At 43.2% G+C, this 16,290-nt stretch overlaps 1 protein-coding gene across 1 annotated transcript in view; it reads right to left on the bottom strand.

The window, feature by feature from the left end:
- Positions 1-16,290, bottom strand: part of CA14 (carbonic anhydrase 14) — a 329,457-nt gene that overhangs the window by 276,666 nt on the left and 36,501 nt on the right. The window contains exon 2 of the mRNA XM_069652164.1: positions 9,540-9,560. Within this exon, the coding sequence (XP_069508265.1) occupies positions 9,540-9,560 (21 nt within the window). The remainder of the gene's footprint in view (positions 1-9,539; positions 9,561-16,290) is intronic.

The following is a 16,290-nucleotide window of genomic DNA, read 5'->3' as shown; positions in this document are numbered from 1 at the left end:
AAATCAGGCTTGGTCCCAGCCCAAAAGGGGCAGTCCGGCCCGAACTGCATTGTCACATCCCTTCTGCATGAGACCACACGCATCCCCAAACATGTTTCCGCCTTGTTGGGCCTCATCAGTGAGGAGTAGCTTTGGTCTCTAGGCCCAGCAGGCACGGGACCCAAGTCTGGCATACCTGTCCCACTTGTGGTGACGTACGCAAAACAAAAGAGGTGATGGCTGGAAGGTTTGGAATTAATCCTAACCTCTGGCATTGCTCTGGGCAACTCTCCAGACCGTAGTTCTTCACCTGCCAAGCCATGTAAGCCAGGAAGGTAAGCACAGCTGCAGGTGAACAAGTGAGTTTTCCTTTTTGTGCGTCACTGTGTGATGTTTGCTTCGGATCGCATTAGCGTGGAAGTGTACCCTATACTCCATATCCTGTCATCCATAACCATCAGCCGCACATGGTTTCTTTCTTGAAGTGCTGCATTTCCGTCTTTTGACTTGACGCTGATCTGAGCTTGCCTGTAGTGCTTCAAGATTTTACATTTTTTTGCTGGTAGTTGGGGCTCTGACTGTGCATGATGGTATGTATGTAAAGTAATGTAGAGTGTTCTTGTATAGCACACCTCTGCCAGGTTGGCGTCCTTGTTGCGTGTAGCTCGGCAAGAAAAGAGAATGGGGTTGAGCCATTAGTGGGAACGGGAAGGAAGCACATACAAACCCTATACTACCCGAGTCCCGAGTGCCTGAATGCTTCTATGTGATTTGGGGTAGCGATACTTTGGTACTTGGGTTTCTTTGACAGAGCTACACATGTAAACTCTAGCATTGCTCTGCTGAGGTTAATCTGGCATTAGGAGACATACAGCTGCCATCTTCATGGTGGTCTGTGTGTGTAAGGTAAATGTGCTGGAAGATGGAGAGGGGCATCTGTTAGCTGTGGAGGGTAAGGAGAGCAGCGATTAATGGGGACACCTGGTATCGCATTTTAATGCTAGACTGAACTGTTTGATTTCCATTCTGCTGTTTACCTTAACTGCCATTCTCAAAACACTCACTCCAGCATGCACACATCATTCGCCCACCATGCATGATATCAGCACTCAGTCTCACAGACACACTTTCAACAAGTCAGGTTTCCACAGTTTGGTTTTGTTGCTGTCCATCAGGATGCTCAGCTATGACTGCCCCGAGTTCCACTCTATGATGTTTGTGCGGTGGTGTTGGAGTTTTACGACTGATGGGCAAGATTAGGGGAGACCGACCCAACTGAGTCTGATCGCCTATGTTTTTTGTTTGAAGCATTGTGTGCAGGTGTATAGCGTGCATTGTAAAAGCTGACATGAAGGGTTGGGGTCTCTGGTTTATCCTGGCTTGTGAGATTGATGTCCTGATCAGTCTTTGCTCCGGTAGATCTTTGTGGTAAGGCCGGATAATGACAATGACTGTGAGTTTTATGACAATGCTTTTTAATGTCACAGATTTAGCAACGATGGGTTGGTTCAATGCCAATAGGTCTGGAGAAAATCCTATAACTAAAAAGATATTCTCCTAAACAAAATGGTGCACAAGGGATCATAAGACAAAGGTGGGTTTCATCCCAGATGACTAGCCCCTTAGCAGTGAAGTCTGCATGTTATACGGTCAACTTCTAATCTTATGAGTGCTTTGTCTCCCTTTGAGACACCCTAGTCCACAAAAGAAAGTTCCAAAGTAGATGGTTATATGAAAGTCCCAACTTGTAAACTTGATAGGTCCTTTGTTTCAACAACATACATGATCCAAAGATTGGTAAAAGCAATAGTTCAAAACCTTTCCTTAAATGTACATCCCTTTTCTGCAGAAATAAACAGAAATATTCTTTGGGGCAGTTCTTGTAGCACTTGCTCGCATTCTGGACTTGTCTTCAGCCCTCACTGCTTTCACCTGCTTCTTCACCCAGAGGGTTTCAGGTTTCAAGATTCTTTGTCAGGCTTTCCTTGGTCTTACCACAACTTTTCCTGGGCTTCTTCTAGCCCCAGAGCTTCTCGGGGTCTCTCAACAGGGTTCCCCTTAACAGTGATCAACTTTGGTCACAACACAGGTCATTCCTAGACCTTAGATTTCCTAGAGACAGCAACCAAACCCCCCGACCATGACTTAATCTCTAGATTCACAGCAGGCCCCTCCTAGACCTTGACTTTATTTTATAATTTAAACAGGTCTATCCTGGATATTGGCTTTCTGACAGGATTGAAAAAGCAATGGATATTACTCACCCCCCCCCCCCGAGTAGAGTCCTTGTCAAGCAGCTGATATTGTTTTACCCTCCCGTCACGGGTTCAGGTTCTTCCTCTTTTATCTCAGGGTTATTAGTGGAAGGCCTCAGGCGTTGGCCTTCCAATTCCTTGCAAGGTAGATGTCAGGTCAGAAAACACTCTGGTTATCATCTCGCTCCAGGGCCTCCAAGCCGGATCTTTGTGATCACTGTATATATTTTACTTCAAATGTCGAAAATGTCAGGAGGGTGGGGGTTCTCGAATTTCTGCACTTCCTCTCACAAATAAATGCTGGTGTAGACCTCCCACCCACCCTCCACATGCACAATACTTAATTAATACCCTTACCCCACTTCGTCCTATCCATCCAAGCTTGGGCTGTCTTCAGCCTTCTAAAGAGCACCTTTAACTTCCTCCAGGCTGTAGTCATCCTCAGCTTTCTCTCTACAGGAACTTCCTTTGTATCAAGGGAGCGCAGTCAGCCATATCTGACCCCCCTGCGAGTCTCTCCACTTCTCTGTTTCCCAGGGCTCCATTATACTCTCAGGACTGGGGCTTGGTTTCCAATCTCACCCTGGATTGGTGTATCTTCATTGTCATTCTTATTCTTTCTGCCTATTGGTTATTCTGAGCTTTGGCTTTAAATGCCCTCATTACAGACTCAGTAGCAGTAGTATCAGCTAATTGTTTTATGAGATTTTGGGTCATTGGCACAGTCCTGCAAGGGTTCAAAGATGGAAATGGCCTGCAGTGCCATATTGGAATTCACATTGACACGGATTCTGATCTGACATTGACCTCATCAGGTGCTTCAGCACTCAGGGTCTGTGGGGTTGCATTCACTTGCTCTTCTGATTATAAGCCTTCTCTTCTGTTTCTTCGTAACTCCTGAAATTAGCGGTTTCATGAACAGTTGTTTCTTGCCCCTTACCAAATTTCCCTCCATTCCTGGTTTCATACTGTGTCCCACAAGGACCCCAGGGAAATGTAGTCCTAGAGACCAAAACTGTGCAGCAGGACACTGATTGGGGTAAAACTGCATCTTTGGTGGGAATAGGACGAAATGTCCGAAACTTAATTACCGACCCCACCAAAAGACCTAAAACACACACCACGAAAAGTTCTAACTACCAAAAGTTCGAACTTTTCGTGGTATATGTTTAGTTTTTTGGTGGGGTTGGTAAGAAAAAAAAGAAAGAAAAAAAGGCTGTGATGGGCTGCGGAGAACACCCGCGAGCTCTCCCAACAGAACAGGAAAAAAAAAGAAGGCTGCGGGGGTGTCCCCCGCAACAGCCCGCTCACTATACAGTATAGTGAGCGGGGGTTGCGCGGGAAACTCCTGCATGTTGGCATAGGAAATGTACGAACATTTTGTGTTCGTGCATTTCCCATGCGAACATTTCCGTCACGGGAAATGCAGCTGCGGTCACTTCAGGCAGATCCCTTTGGGGTCACAGCAAGCCGACCAGACCCCTCCTCTTCAACCCTCTGAGAGGCACACAGGGAAGTGATTGAACCGGACCCCGGTGGCTAGCTTTCCTCACATGCAAGGATTGGATGGAAAGTTTGGACAACTCCCCACATTCATTTGGTTCCAGTTTCATCATGATCATGTTCCTGCTGACATTTATAAGGGTTCCCCATTGGTGTGGGTTCCAGTTCTGTATCAACGTTTTAATGCAGTGATTAGATTTAATACCATCCAAATTTCTTGGCATAGCCCCTATTTACAAAAAGGGTGAGGGAGATTCCAAGTAATTACCGGTCCGATCTGCCTATTGGAAACAGCAGGCAAACGTTTTGTCCAAACTATCCTGAATCACCTCCAACAATGGGTGGACACTAATGGGATTATCAGTCACCTTCAAACGGGGTTCCAGTTGGGAATGAGCACCATTGACCAGAGCTTGTGCCTTTTCCTGATCCTCCAGAGCTACACCATCCCGAAAAAAGTAAACATCTATGCAGTCTTCGTAGATCTGAAGACCACTTTCAATATTGTCCACTGTGGCCTGCTCTGGCAGGTTCTTAGCAAAAGGGACATTGCTGGCCACCTACTGTCCATTATCTGCCAGTTGTACTCTGACAATAAGTCAGTTGTACGATGAGGTCTCGGGGCGAGGGGACAGAAGAATTTGAGGTTGAAAGAGGAGTGAAACAGGGATGCGTCCTTTCCCCGCTCCTCTTGAACATTTATATTTGAGGCTATTGAGGAGCTTACCACGAATTGCCTTGACCCACCAAGGCTGGGCAGTGATATGCTCCTGGGGTTATGTTTCACAGAAAATGCTGTCTTATTAGCGAGTAGCCCCATAGGACTTACACACCGTAGGTCGTTTTATTCAGAAGTGCAACCAATTACAACTGGAGCTGAATGTAAAAAAACAAAGTAATGATTTTTAGTCCGAAATTTAGTAGCACATGCAATTTCGTAGTGGAGGTGGACGGCCATAGACTCGTAAAAGTCCTCCCCTATCACTATCTAGGAACCAGACTCCATGAAAATGATTTATGGCAAGCCCAGCTCACCAAAGCATGCATATACCTAGAAAGGAATAGCGGGTGCATGCAAATGTTTGCAGCTAGTCATGGAAGTGGAGCAGTGACTCCAACTCTTGAGATTTGTAACTCACAGGCACTACTTTCAGCACTACACAGTGCTGGAATTTGGGGCTACACAAACTGCCATTCTTTGACAACAATCGAGAACAAGTTTTTAAAGTCCCTCCTGAGACTTCTTACGAGTATGCCAAATGCCCCCCTCCACTTGGAGTGTGGAATTCACCCCATATTTGATATTGCTTTATTTAGGCCAGTATTGTATTGGGTGAGAATATGGAGCACCCCCACATTGGGGTAGTTTAGGGAGGCAGTATCTTATCTTTTGGCTTCTGAAGGGGTTATGCTCCCTCCCATGGAGAGTGCACATTCACACAGGGCTGTTAGCCCTGAATTCATATAGCCTGTGGCATGATCCGACCTCCACGAGTAGAGGAAGCAAGATTAATGTAGCTAAAGCTATGAAAGAACTGTCTTCTGGAAGGCTGGAGGATTCTTGCCACCAATGGAGTACGGGGCAGATGTACTTGCCAGATGTACTTGCTGAACAAACAAGTACTCGGGTTCTAACCCTATCTTGACATACCTCTACCACTGTTTGTTCGCTCGATCTTCTTAGAATTTAGGATGGGTACCCTGAGAGTGAGAAAGTTTACGCGTAACTGGACTGGGTCTACTTCTGTCCCACATGTAATATTATCAATGAGATGATTTTAAATGTGTTACTATTTTGCATTGGCTATGGAGATTATGTATGTAGTAAATATCTGAGCCCTTCGTTCTTTAGGGTTTACATGTTCTTATTTGTTGTTCTGCTTGGTTCAGGTGGACCTGTGGGGCTGAGTCTGGGATGACTACTGGTTGAGATTGGTCCAGTTTGCTTCAATTGGTCCTGTTGTGCTAGTATGTCAGTTGCGGTCTAATTAATGAATAGCATGGTTTTGGGGATATTTATGAAGACTAGGTGGTCTTTCTCTAGGTGTTGATGCCTGGGAACTCTGTACCAAATTTTGGTTAACAGATATCAGGAGGGGAATTCTCTGGAATATCTCCTTTTTAAACTTGGCACTGATGCTAAGGTCTTGTTGCCGCATCGCAGGATTTGTGTCAGCTTGTGGTGGATACGTTTCTTGTTCGTGAATTCTGGACCCCTGCCACGGAAGGCGTGGTGGGTGATGAAGAGGGTTTTTTATTGTAGCCTACATTTGACCGGGAGCCAGAGGACTATTCTGAGGGTGGGTGTGATATTCCTGTCGGAGTCTTAGAAGGAGTTTAGCTGCTGCCTTTTGGGCTTTTATTAGTCTGTGAGACCAACAGAGAGGTTGTTGGTGTTGTCGATCCTAGATAGTACTAATGAAGATGCTTCCATGGTTTTGGCATGAGAGGGTCAGGCATGGAATGTTGCACCAGATGATTCAGAGTTGGAAGAAACAACTTCTTATTATAGGTTTGGTCTGGGATTTGAGTGTGAGGGCACTGTTCATGACAGGCCAATACTTTTGATTGCGCATTCGGCTCTGGGCTGGCCCAATTTTTTCGCATCAGGAGACTGATGTGGAGTCCGTGGTTGTGGTGCTGCAAATCATCATTTCCATTTTGTTTGCGTCAAGTTTGAGTTGATTTGTCATCATCTATGACCCCGAGTAGATTTGCAAGATTTTGAACTCTACCTAGTGGTAGAACCAAATCTCTTACGCAAAGTATTGTACAGAATAATATGATTGTGTTCTTTCATGATTAGTTCTGTTGAACAGATTATTTTTTGATGTAATCTGATGTTTTTGCTTTTGCTTTTGTTAAAAAATAATTGGGCATGAACTCCCCTTTGTGGTTATTTTTGATTTTCAGGGATTATTCATGTCTGCTATTTTTCATTTTTTGTAAAATGTTAATATTTGAATTTGTGGAATTGGGACAATCATGTAAATAAACTGTAACTTTTTTTCATGAATTGGTTGTATGTTCAATACAGAATGTATGTACATTACTACAGTTGACAAATTGCCAGAATGATAAACCAAAGTGTATGATTTAATCTTATATTTAGATGAGGTATTGTTGAGCCATAAGGATACTACCAGGAGTAGTGATTAGTGGCACCTAGTTATTAGTGATCCTTCACTAATGTGAGACAGTGTCCAGTAAATCATTTTTCTGCAATAATTAAAGTTTACTTTCCTGTTGGGACGGTTTCTGTTTGTTTTGGATCATCTATGAGGTGACCTGCCTCAGGCCAGTGTCAAGATCTTTTTGATTCAAGGTTGAGGTGTCAATGTATTTATAGATGATTTATGTATCATCTGTACAGATGAAGCATGTAGGGGCATGTTTTTCATGATGTCCATGAGCAGCTATGATAAAGTCACATGTTTTGAGCTGAATGATGGCGCTGGTGCAACCATGGGGGCTGCGTGCCACCAAACCCTTTGGGATGTAAGGCCCTAAAGAGGAAAAGTGTCCCAGTCCATCAGGAGCTAGGGACATGAAATGGGGGATGGCAGAGCCCAGGAAACCCCAAGACCCAAATCAGGTGAACCTGGATAAGAAGGGGAAAGTAGGTATGAAGGAACAGGACCAAGAACTGAGTATTCAAGACTGAAACCATATTTTTAGTTAAGGCTGGGAAAGACCCATTGGAAGCAGCAGATCTAACACCATTCCTAGGTCCCCATTTTCTCAACTTAAATTCACTGGAACAAAAGACTCCCAGACAAGAAGCAGACTATCTATCCCCCCACCACCCAAGGAAAAAACAGACCTCAGACATCGTCCAAGTTTTTTTTCGTGGCACTTTTTGCCAAAAAAGGTTTGCCAAAAAAAACATTGAAAAATATCGGGGGGGGGGGGGGGGTCATTTAGGGGGTAGGGTGGGGTGGTGTATAGGGAATACATAAAAGGACAGGGAGGTTCGCCCCACCCCCAAATAAAATAAAACATTTGATGATTTTTTTAGCAAAACATTTTTGGCAAAAAAAGCTGAGAAAGAAAAAAACTGGGGATGAATTAACATAGAACCAATAGATTATAATAGGAGACTGCCACCTACGGTTCTCCTGATGTTTAGGTCTACAACTCCAATCATCCTTAGCCAACATGGTCAAAAAAGAAGGATCATGGGAGTCGGATTCCAAAACATCTGGAGAGCTGGAGGTTGCAGACCCCAGCAGCTCACGGACTCACTCTAGCCGAGGATTTCATCCTGCCCAACCTCCCCCAGCGCTACAAGGCATTCATGGAGGGGTCTCAAAATGATGTTTTTCTAGCAGCGACAGGATAGGAGAACATGTCCACTCCAGGGGGCTGCATCTCTAGAAGAAAAGAGACAGATTACGGAGTGTCCAAAGCACACCTTCTGAAATGTGCCCAGAAATGGCTGACTTGGCAGGTGCTTCCATGTTATAGTATCCATGGAAAGGCATAACAAGTTTGGTGGTCCGTAAATAAAGGTGCCCGTCGCAAAGTACTGACACCCTTTCTGGACCACCAAACTATAAGTATGCCGGTAGGAGCACTGAACTATCGGCAGGCCTAACCTGACCAGTAGGACTCCATCGGAATGGGAAATAACCATAAAGCCGCCTGTGAAATCCCGGTAGCACCGGGATGTCTGGTGGTGCTAACAGTGTTACAGGTTTGACGATAACCCGCCGCCTACCGGTGAGTTTTACCGGCAACCTCATAATGAGGCCCATAGACTCAATGGATCTGGCAGGCATCATCGACATCAATTCCTTTGTTTCTATGAATGAGGAGGTGGTATTCCAAAGTGGTGTGTCCAGATATTCCCAGAATGGAGTCTTGGCACAATTACCTATGGAACTGGCAGTCATTTGCCACCTGTAAATTAGCTGTAGCCTGAATATATAAGAGGCAAGCCACTGCTTTAATTTAACATTGAAGCCTGCCACGCAGTCAACTGGCAAAGGTGGTTGCTGTGGAACTAGGGGACATAGATTATAATAATCCTGCCTTTTCCACTTGATCAAGTCGTGTGATTCTATTCAAGTCAATTTATGTCGCAATGTCCCGGTGTGCTCATCCACAAAAATTGCGAGCACTTGGAAACAGTCCATATAATGTTAAGTGCTACACATGGTAATTTACATAACCTCAACGCTCCACAATTCAAATTTTGTAACCATGCGCTTAACAACTCTGCCCCTTTCATGCCAATTACACTTAAAACACTCCTATCCATGTATTCTTAGTTCCACCTGAAACTCTGGGTACACCTCACTATGCATTGCCTCTATGCTTTTCAGTCTTAACAGTAGACACTTCTTCAGTGCCAAACGCAACTGATCACAATTTAACAGCACTTACGGCTGCTTTGCATATGTACAGACGTGCAGCAACTATATATATATATATATGTATGTATATATATATATATCTTTTGTCATTGTTCAACAATAAAGGCCTCGGATACATTGTTCATACAAACTTCTTTAGTGATTCATTTTGTGTATAATCAATGGAGGAAAAGGCTTGCATATTGAGAATTTGTGAAAGGTATTTTTGAATACCATCAAATTTGGCAAGCCCACTTTCCCCTTTTTCCAAGCAGTGTAAAATAGACCCCCAAACACCCAACGTAGACCAGGGTGGACGTTTCTATGCCATGAGACATCTCTAGGGAAAATACAATGTTTTACATGCAAAGCAACAAAGACTCACGTGATACTCACATGAAGGAAGCTTGCAAGGGTAATTTCCATATATTTGCACTGGACTTACCTGCGTACGTCCACTGGGAACCTGAGTGGAAAAAGAATGAAGGCCAGCGTTAGGATGAATGATAATTAGGTAATGAATCAATTTTTCACAGAACTTCTATAGGTTTTCAGTCAACAGTTGCTTTGTAATCTCCTGGTAAATAAATCCCAGCCATACAGTTACTTACCAACCTGAATTTGTAATGGATATCTACATTCTGCTTATATTGTAGGCAGCTTTGTGTATGATTGAGTTTCAAGCTTGTGTCTTTACTTTATAACCTACTAGCTGGGGTACTCGGCGTTGCCCGTTTCCTGATCGAGCGGTGTCTAATGTTGCTCTTGTCGGCAAGTCTTGCTTCAGTTTGCACTGGTGTCCCATGTGGCCTGGAGGATGTTGCTCTTGTCCACATGTCAGCAAGAGGTTCCATGTGTTAATATCCCTGCAAAAATATCAGCATACAAAAATATTTACATATTTTTGTGGTGATATTAAGGCATGGATCCTGTGGGGGACACCCCCGCAACTACCATATTATTTTAAAAGGAGCGGGGGACACCCCGCAACCTCCGCTCCCAATAACCCCAAATATTATCTCCACTAAAAATATCGCCTATGGCCGTTCCCGACTATGATTTATGTGCCGATATATTTGGTTTGGATAATATTACCTGATGCCCAGCAAGTCTTGCTTCAGTTTGCTCGGGCATCTCATTTGCCCTGGAGAAAGTATCTCTTCTCCTCTGTTCGGCAAGTCGTGCTGCTGTTTGTTGTCATGTTTCAGAAGCTGTTGATATTGATTCTCCCTTTGCATCAGATGGAGCTTTTCCAAGTGATGTTCGTCTTTTGTGCGGCATGTTTCAGTCACTCAATGGCTTCAGCACATTTGAGAAAATGTTCAAGAAAGTTTGATTGATTGTGCTCTCTTCTCATGAATGAACTTAAGTCAACTGTAACCTTGCCATTTCCCATATTTGAAGTGGTAAAATAAAAACAATTACATTTTTTTAATTCCCTTTAAAAATGCTTTAATAAACACTTTCAAACTGTATACAGTAGTAATACATTTCAAAGGAATAACCAACACATTGAACATTTTGCTTCAGGCACTTTTCCAAATTTTGCCTCTTTCTAGTATCTATTGTAGTGAATCGGGGTGAGCATCAGTAAATGAGGGTGTCTACGGAGTGGATTTTCTGCATCCAAACATAGTCTACAATCTTGCCCCAGACAAATGAGGAATCCATGCAAAATTTGGTACATGTGGGTTCAACGGTGTGGATTTGAATAGCCGGACAAACATACACATATACATACATTCAGCTTTATATATAAAAACTAGCAACAGATACACAGGATAATGTAATCCTTTAAAAAAAAGAAGCAGTACACGGCCATGTTTCAAAGTCAGTGAGAAATCACAGGCCTGTTTTGCCCTAGTAGTGTGCTTTAGTGATGAAGTTCTCGGTTACTAAAACCAAAGAGCTTCAGCAATTTAAAGGGGAATCATCCACTATGAGGTGCCAATGGAAATGAACGTCCCCCCTCCCCGAAGCAGCAAACTGCTTTCCCCAAATCTTCTTTCTCCCGGTGCTGCATGAGCCCTTCTGGGGAAATAGCAAAACCAATCCTCAACTGGACACAAGACATCAACAGATCAGCCCAAGCGGACGCTGTAGAACCCACTCGAGAACAACCTATCATGATAAGCCCACAGTAAAACTAAACACCAAACCAGATTCCTCCTCACCAACACCTGATTCATATACACAGTTCCGACATCTATGAGATGCTTGTAGAGGGTGAGACCAAACTCCTCTTCGTCACTGAGACCTGGCTGGTGGACGATTATGCGCTGGATCTACAGAAGGTGATAGAACCATCCTTCAAAGCTGATTCCATGAACAGGACAGACAAGAAGGAATTAGTTATTGCCATCATAAACAAGGACACAGTCAGACAAACATACATCCATCTGACTGTAAAGCAGAATGCAAATTCCTCCTTGTGCAATGCAACATCTCCCACATGGCGACACTCGACTTTCTAATGGTCTATAGTCCACCTTATAACAATCCAGTGTTTGTGGACAATTTTGCTGACGCAGTGACTAACCTCTCTGAGGACAGGTCGATCTGACCAATTTTGGTGATTTCCGTTTACAACTTCCCAAAATCAGAGTCAGTTTCCTATCTGCAAAAGCCCTACACATAAAGCAACTAGGAGGAGCAACTGATTCTATATGGTTTTATAGAAACACATTTGTTACTGTTAATTCTGACTGATCAACCTAATTTTAGTAGTTTGATTTTCTATTCTTTTAATGGGGGTCCCCGATATCCCATTACTTCCATCCTGCCCTCAACCCTCTGGTCCCTCCCCCACCCCATATATATATATTACAGTGCCTGCAGTAGCAGCCCTATAGTTATGGCTAAGTTGCTGCACCCGTAGGAGGAGCACTTTTTTGGCGGCTCATAACTTGCCCCCCCGGGACAAATCCTCAAGTAACTTTGCAAAATAAGTATATGGTCCCATCAGATTGATTCAGCGAAGTTTGGTGAGGTTTTCGTACGGGGGAGCAAAATTATAGGGGACGTCCCGAAATTGTTGGTTTTTCCCATAGATACAATGGAAAAAAAACATTTTGCTCATGCCTACAGCCCAAACCGCTGGAAGGATTATCACCAAATTTGCATCTTGGTCCCAAAAGCGTGCTATTGTAAATTTGGTGTCAATCCGTCCAGTAGTTCTTTGTAAAACTGGCAAAAAGTAGATCCAAAATATGTGTGATATCTGGGTTTGGTCCGCAGGCTCACTACCCTGTTCGGTACCCGAGCAGGGCTCCGATTTGCCCAGAAAGCGACGTGAAGTCCGCGGACATTAGAAGCGTGCGCTGATTTGATGGTGAAAAGCAGGAGGTATGTCACATTTGTTGGAAACGCCCAACATGTTGGATTCGCAGGCACAGCCCGTTGTCCTCGAACATTGCAGTAAAAACATATTAAAAAACACAACATTGCACTTGTCAAACTGATTAAACAATCTATGGGGATGTGAGGGGTGATGAGGATGGGATGGGATATGGCCATAAAAAGCAAAAAAAGGGCGGGTTGGTGTAAAGTAGTTTTTGGATGGTGTATAACTTTGGCACCACCGAATGAAACTGTATGAAACTTTGTGATATTGGAGCTGTTTTGCCAAGAGAGAACAAAATATTTGAAAGGCTTATAAATTTGCTGCTGCTTCACGAATCTGCACAACGGTTTGCAAAAAGATGTATTGACCCAACCTTGAATTTTTCTGCAAAGTCTGGATGAATTTTGTCAACTGGGACTATTTTATGTACATACATTTTGACACTTTTCAAAAAATAAAACATAGATGGATTTGAAGGAAAGTTGTGTAAGGAGCATTGGCAAGGACTTGAAAGCATGGCTTTGCAAATGCGTCTGTGTCTTATTTTTGGAAAAGTGTCATAATGTAGGTACAAATAATAGTGATATACCATTGGTGACTGAGTCATGGCCTCTGGCCATGGGCAATGGCCAGATGGTCCGAGTCATGGTCAGAGGCCATGACTCGGATAATCTGGCTACTGGCCATGACCACGAGAGACTAGCTATGGGGTTAAAGTGGGCATGGCCACCAGGGACTGACTACGTGGTGAAGCTTCTGAAAATTGGGATAGGTTTGAATGGGAAAATAAATTCTTCCTGTGGCTAAAATTCTGTCCGTGGCTGCAGCCCGCAGTGCTGCACAAGATTGCATGAACAGATCACTGTGACTATCGCTGCATAGACGCTGAGTCAATGCTAATCAGCAGATAATTTACCAAGCAGCATGAACCAGGTGCCCACGTGGTCACGAGGCCACCCCTTGAAATCATTGGCCACCCTTATTTGCGAACATAGTAGGGCAAGATATTGGGATTGGATGCTGGACTCATTTCCACAACCTTGCAGCAATGACTGACCCACAATACGTATGCCTTAAGGAACACTCTAAAGAGTTGAATTACATGTCGGCTGAGTTCTAACAATAAATACAGCATCAAGAATGGTTTTGAAGACTTGTTGATTACAACAACAGTTACTTATTGAATAACCCAGCGCTGAGGTGAACAGGCCTCACTGTCCTATTCTAAACCTAATACTTGAAGAAGGAAGGGCACCTTCACCAAAGAACCCAATCACCAGCAGCAGGGTAATCACTTTAAAGTACTAGATGAAGCACAGTGACCTACCCATGCACTGTCCTGCAATTTCTTGATAATCGTGTACATGATTATTGGGGCACGCAGCAAGGCCGAACCCTAGGCTTGAATGGGAAGAAATATTTTGCTAGCGGCTACAGCCTGAAGTGATGTACTGAATGACAACAAACCTATGTGAGGAGCATCATCAAGGACCTGAAAGCATGGTTTTGCAAATCTGTTTTGTGTTTTATTTTTCCAAACTGTCCAAATGTATGCACAAACAATAGTGATATATGTTTGGTGCATGGACAATGGGCCTGGCCCTCGGCAAGGACGAATGCCTACTCTGAGTTACTTATTGGGGTATGCAGCATGGCTGAAGCTCTAGGTTGAAATGGGAAAACAAATTCTGATTGCAGCTGCAGCCCAGAGTGCTGTACAGGATTGCAGCAAACTTGCACGAGGAGCATCAGCAAGGAACTAAAAGGATGCTTTTGGAAATGTGTCCTGTATTACATTTTTTTGAAAGTGTGGAAATGCAAGTACAAAAAACAGTGATATAGCTTTTCTGCCGTGAGCAGTGGCATACAAAAATTGTTATATAAGTTTGGTGCATGGACAATGGGCCTGACCCTCGGCAAGGACATATGCCTACTTTGATTTACTTATTGGGGCATGCAGCATGGCCAAAGCTGTAGGTTTAAATGGGAAAATAAATCGGCTTGCAGCTGCAGCCCGGAGTGCTGGACGGGTTTGCAGCCAAGTTCTGTGAGGAGCATCAGCAAGGAAATGAAAGGATGCTTTTGGAAATCTGTACTGTGGTTTACTTTTTTGAAAGTTTTGAAATGTAAGTACAAAAAATAGTGATATAACTTTACTGTCGCTGCAGAGGGCCTGGACTTCAGCAAGGACACATTTCTCCTCTGATTTGCCTATTGGGGTATGCTCTGCTGATATCGACTCACATAAGTATGCGTTGCAAAAAACATGTTTGTTAAAGGAGGTTTATAGTTCTTTCATATATGCTAAAAGAGGAATTATTAATAGCTTATATACAGCGATGCAACATCATGAAACATTTTCATTAATAAAAACCTATGAAATTCACATTAAGAATTTTGTTAAAGGGACGTTATGGTTAAGTTGCACTAATAAAAACCTATGAAAGTCAGTGAAAAAACGTTGCTTAAGGGACGTTATGGTTACAAGTAAAACCGAAACCCCCCAGAAATGTGTCAGTTGTGGTAAACCAAGCAGCCATAACTCGTGCCACCACCGTGCACTGCTAAGACTAACACTCATGACATCACAAATGTCATTGATGACATCACTGATGACATCACATATGAAATTCATTTTGATGGAAAGACTCCACAAAGGGTTGTGCTTATAATGTTGGTAACAAGATGTCAGGTGTGATCGGGAGACCTATCATGAACTACTTAATGTATTAACGAATGTACTCATCTAAACAAAACATTATATCGGAGTGTTGTTAATACAGGAACCTAATCATACATACACATAGGCAATGGCTGCAGCCTGCACCATTGAAGTACAATATTTTTTTTCTGGTACTTTTGGATTGTAAAATAATGAATGCTACCTTATCATAGTTTTGAGTAATGTGAACCATGGAATAAATAGCTAACAATTCAAAACTGTAGTGGAGCAGGTGGGCATGTCATCCCTAGCTCCCGCCCCCTCACCTCCATCATACGGGAACAGCAGGAGAAGAGCCCTAGAAGGGACACCATGTATTGTCTCAATACTGCATTGAGTGTATGAGAGACGATATGCACCAACCATAGCGAATATACCCTTGCCCTGAGAGGGTGGAAGAATGTCTGCACACACCATTGGACATCATGGAGCGATAAGTGAAATCTGACGAGGGCAGAGTGACGTCATGAAGGAGACACGAAGACGTACTGAAAAATATGAAAAGACTCAAGAACAAAGATGTAACTGAAGTAACAGGAGAAACATGTACTTAAATATGGAGAAATCATATATACAAAGAAGATAAGGTAATCGGCTGACTTACAAGTGTATATATGCAGAAACAAAAGGTAGATGAGACATATAGAAACTTGCTGTAGAGTAAAGCATATTGTAGCTAGGATGGCAATAATGGAAAGATGGATGTCGGACTCGTATTAAAACCAATCCAGCTACCTCAGAGACAGACCAGGGTTGCAGAGTTAGGAGATGTTAGAAAAACAACTTTGTGTGAGAAATAAAGAGGAGCCTATTTGACCTGGGATCAAGGATGCTATTTCAAGGAATAATTGCAAGGCACAAGGGGAGTCAAAAGGGCAAGCCATGTATGTAAGACATATTTCTCTTAGATTAAGGAAAGAAGAAAACATCTGCAAGAGCCAAGTATTCAACAATGAAAAACCTTTAAAGGCTATACAGGTTGGAGTGAGCAGGGCTCCAGAGGCCAAGAGGAGCAATGACACCTAGTATAATTGAATCAAATAGCAGTACATACAAGGTTGAAATTGATACATTTGCAGTCTTCTCACATGTGATTCAGAAGTGGAAAACAAGGACTATTCATTAAGCTTT

This window comes from Ambystoma mexicanum, chromosome 1p, assembly GCF_040938575.1.
Source record: "Ambystoma mexicanum isolate Mex_15411 chromosome 1p, UKY_AmexF1_1, whole genome shotgun sequence".
NCBI classification, from domain to species: domain Eukaryota; kingdom Metazoa; phylum Chordata; class Amphibia; order Caudata; family Ambystomatidae; genus Ambystoma; species Ambystoma mexicanum.
Note: the sequence above shows the minus strand (reverse complement) of the source record. Positions and strands in the feature narration are given on the sequence as shown.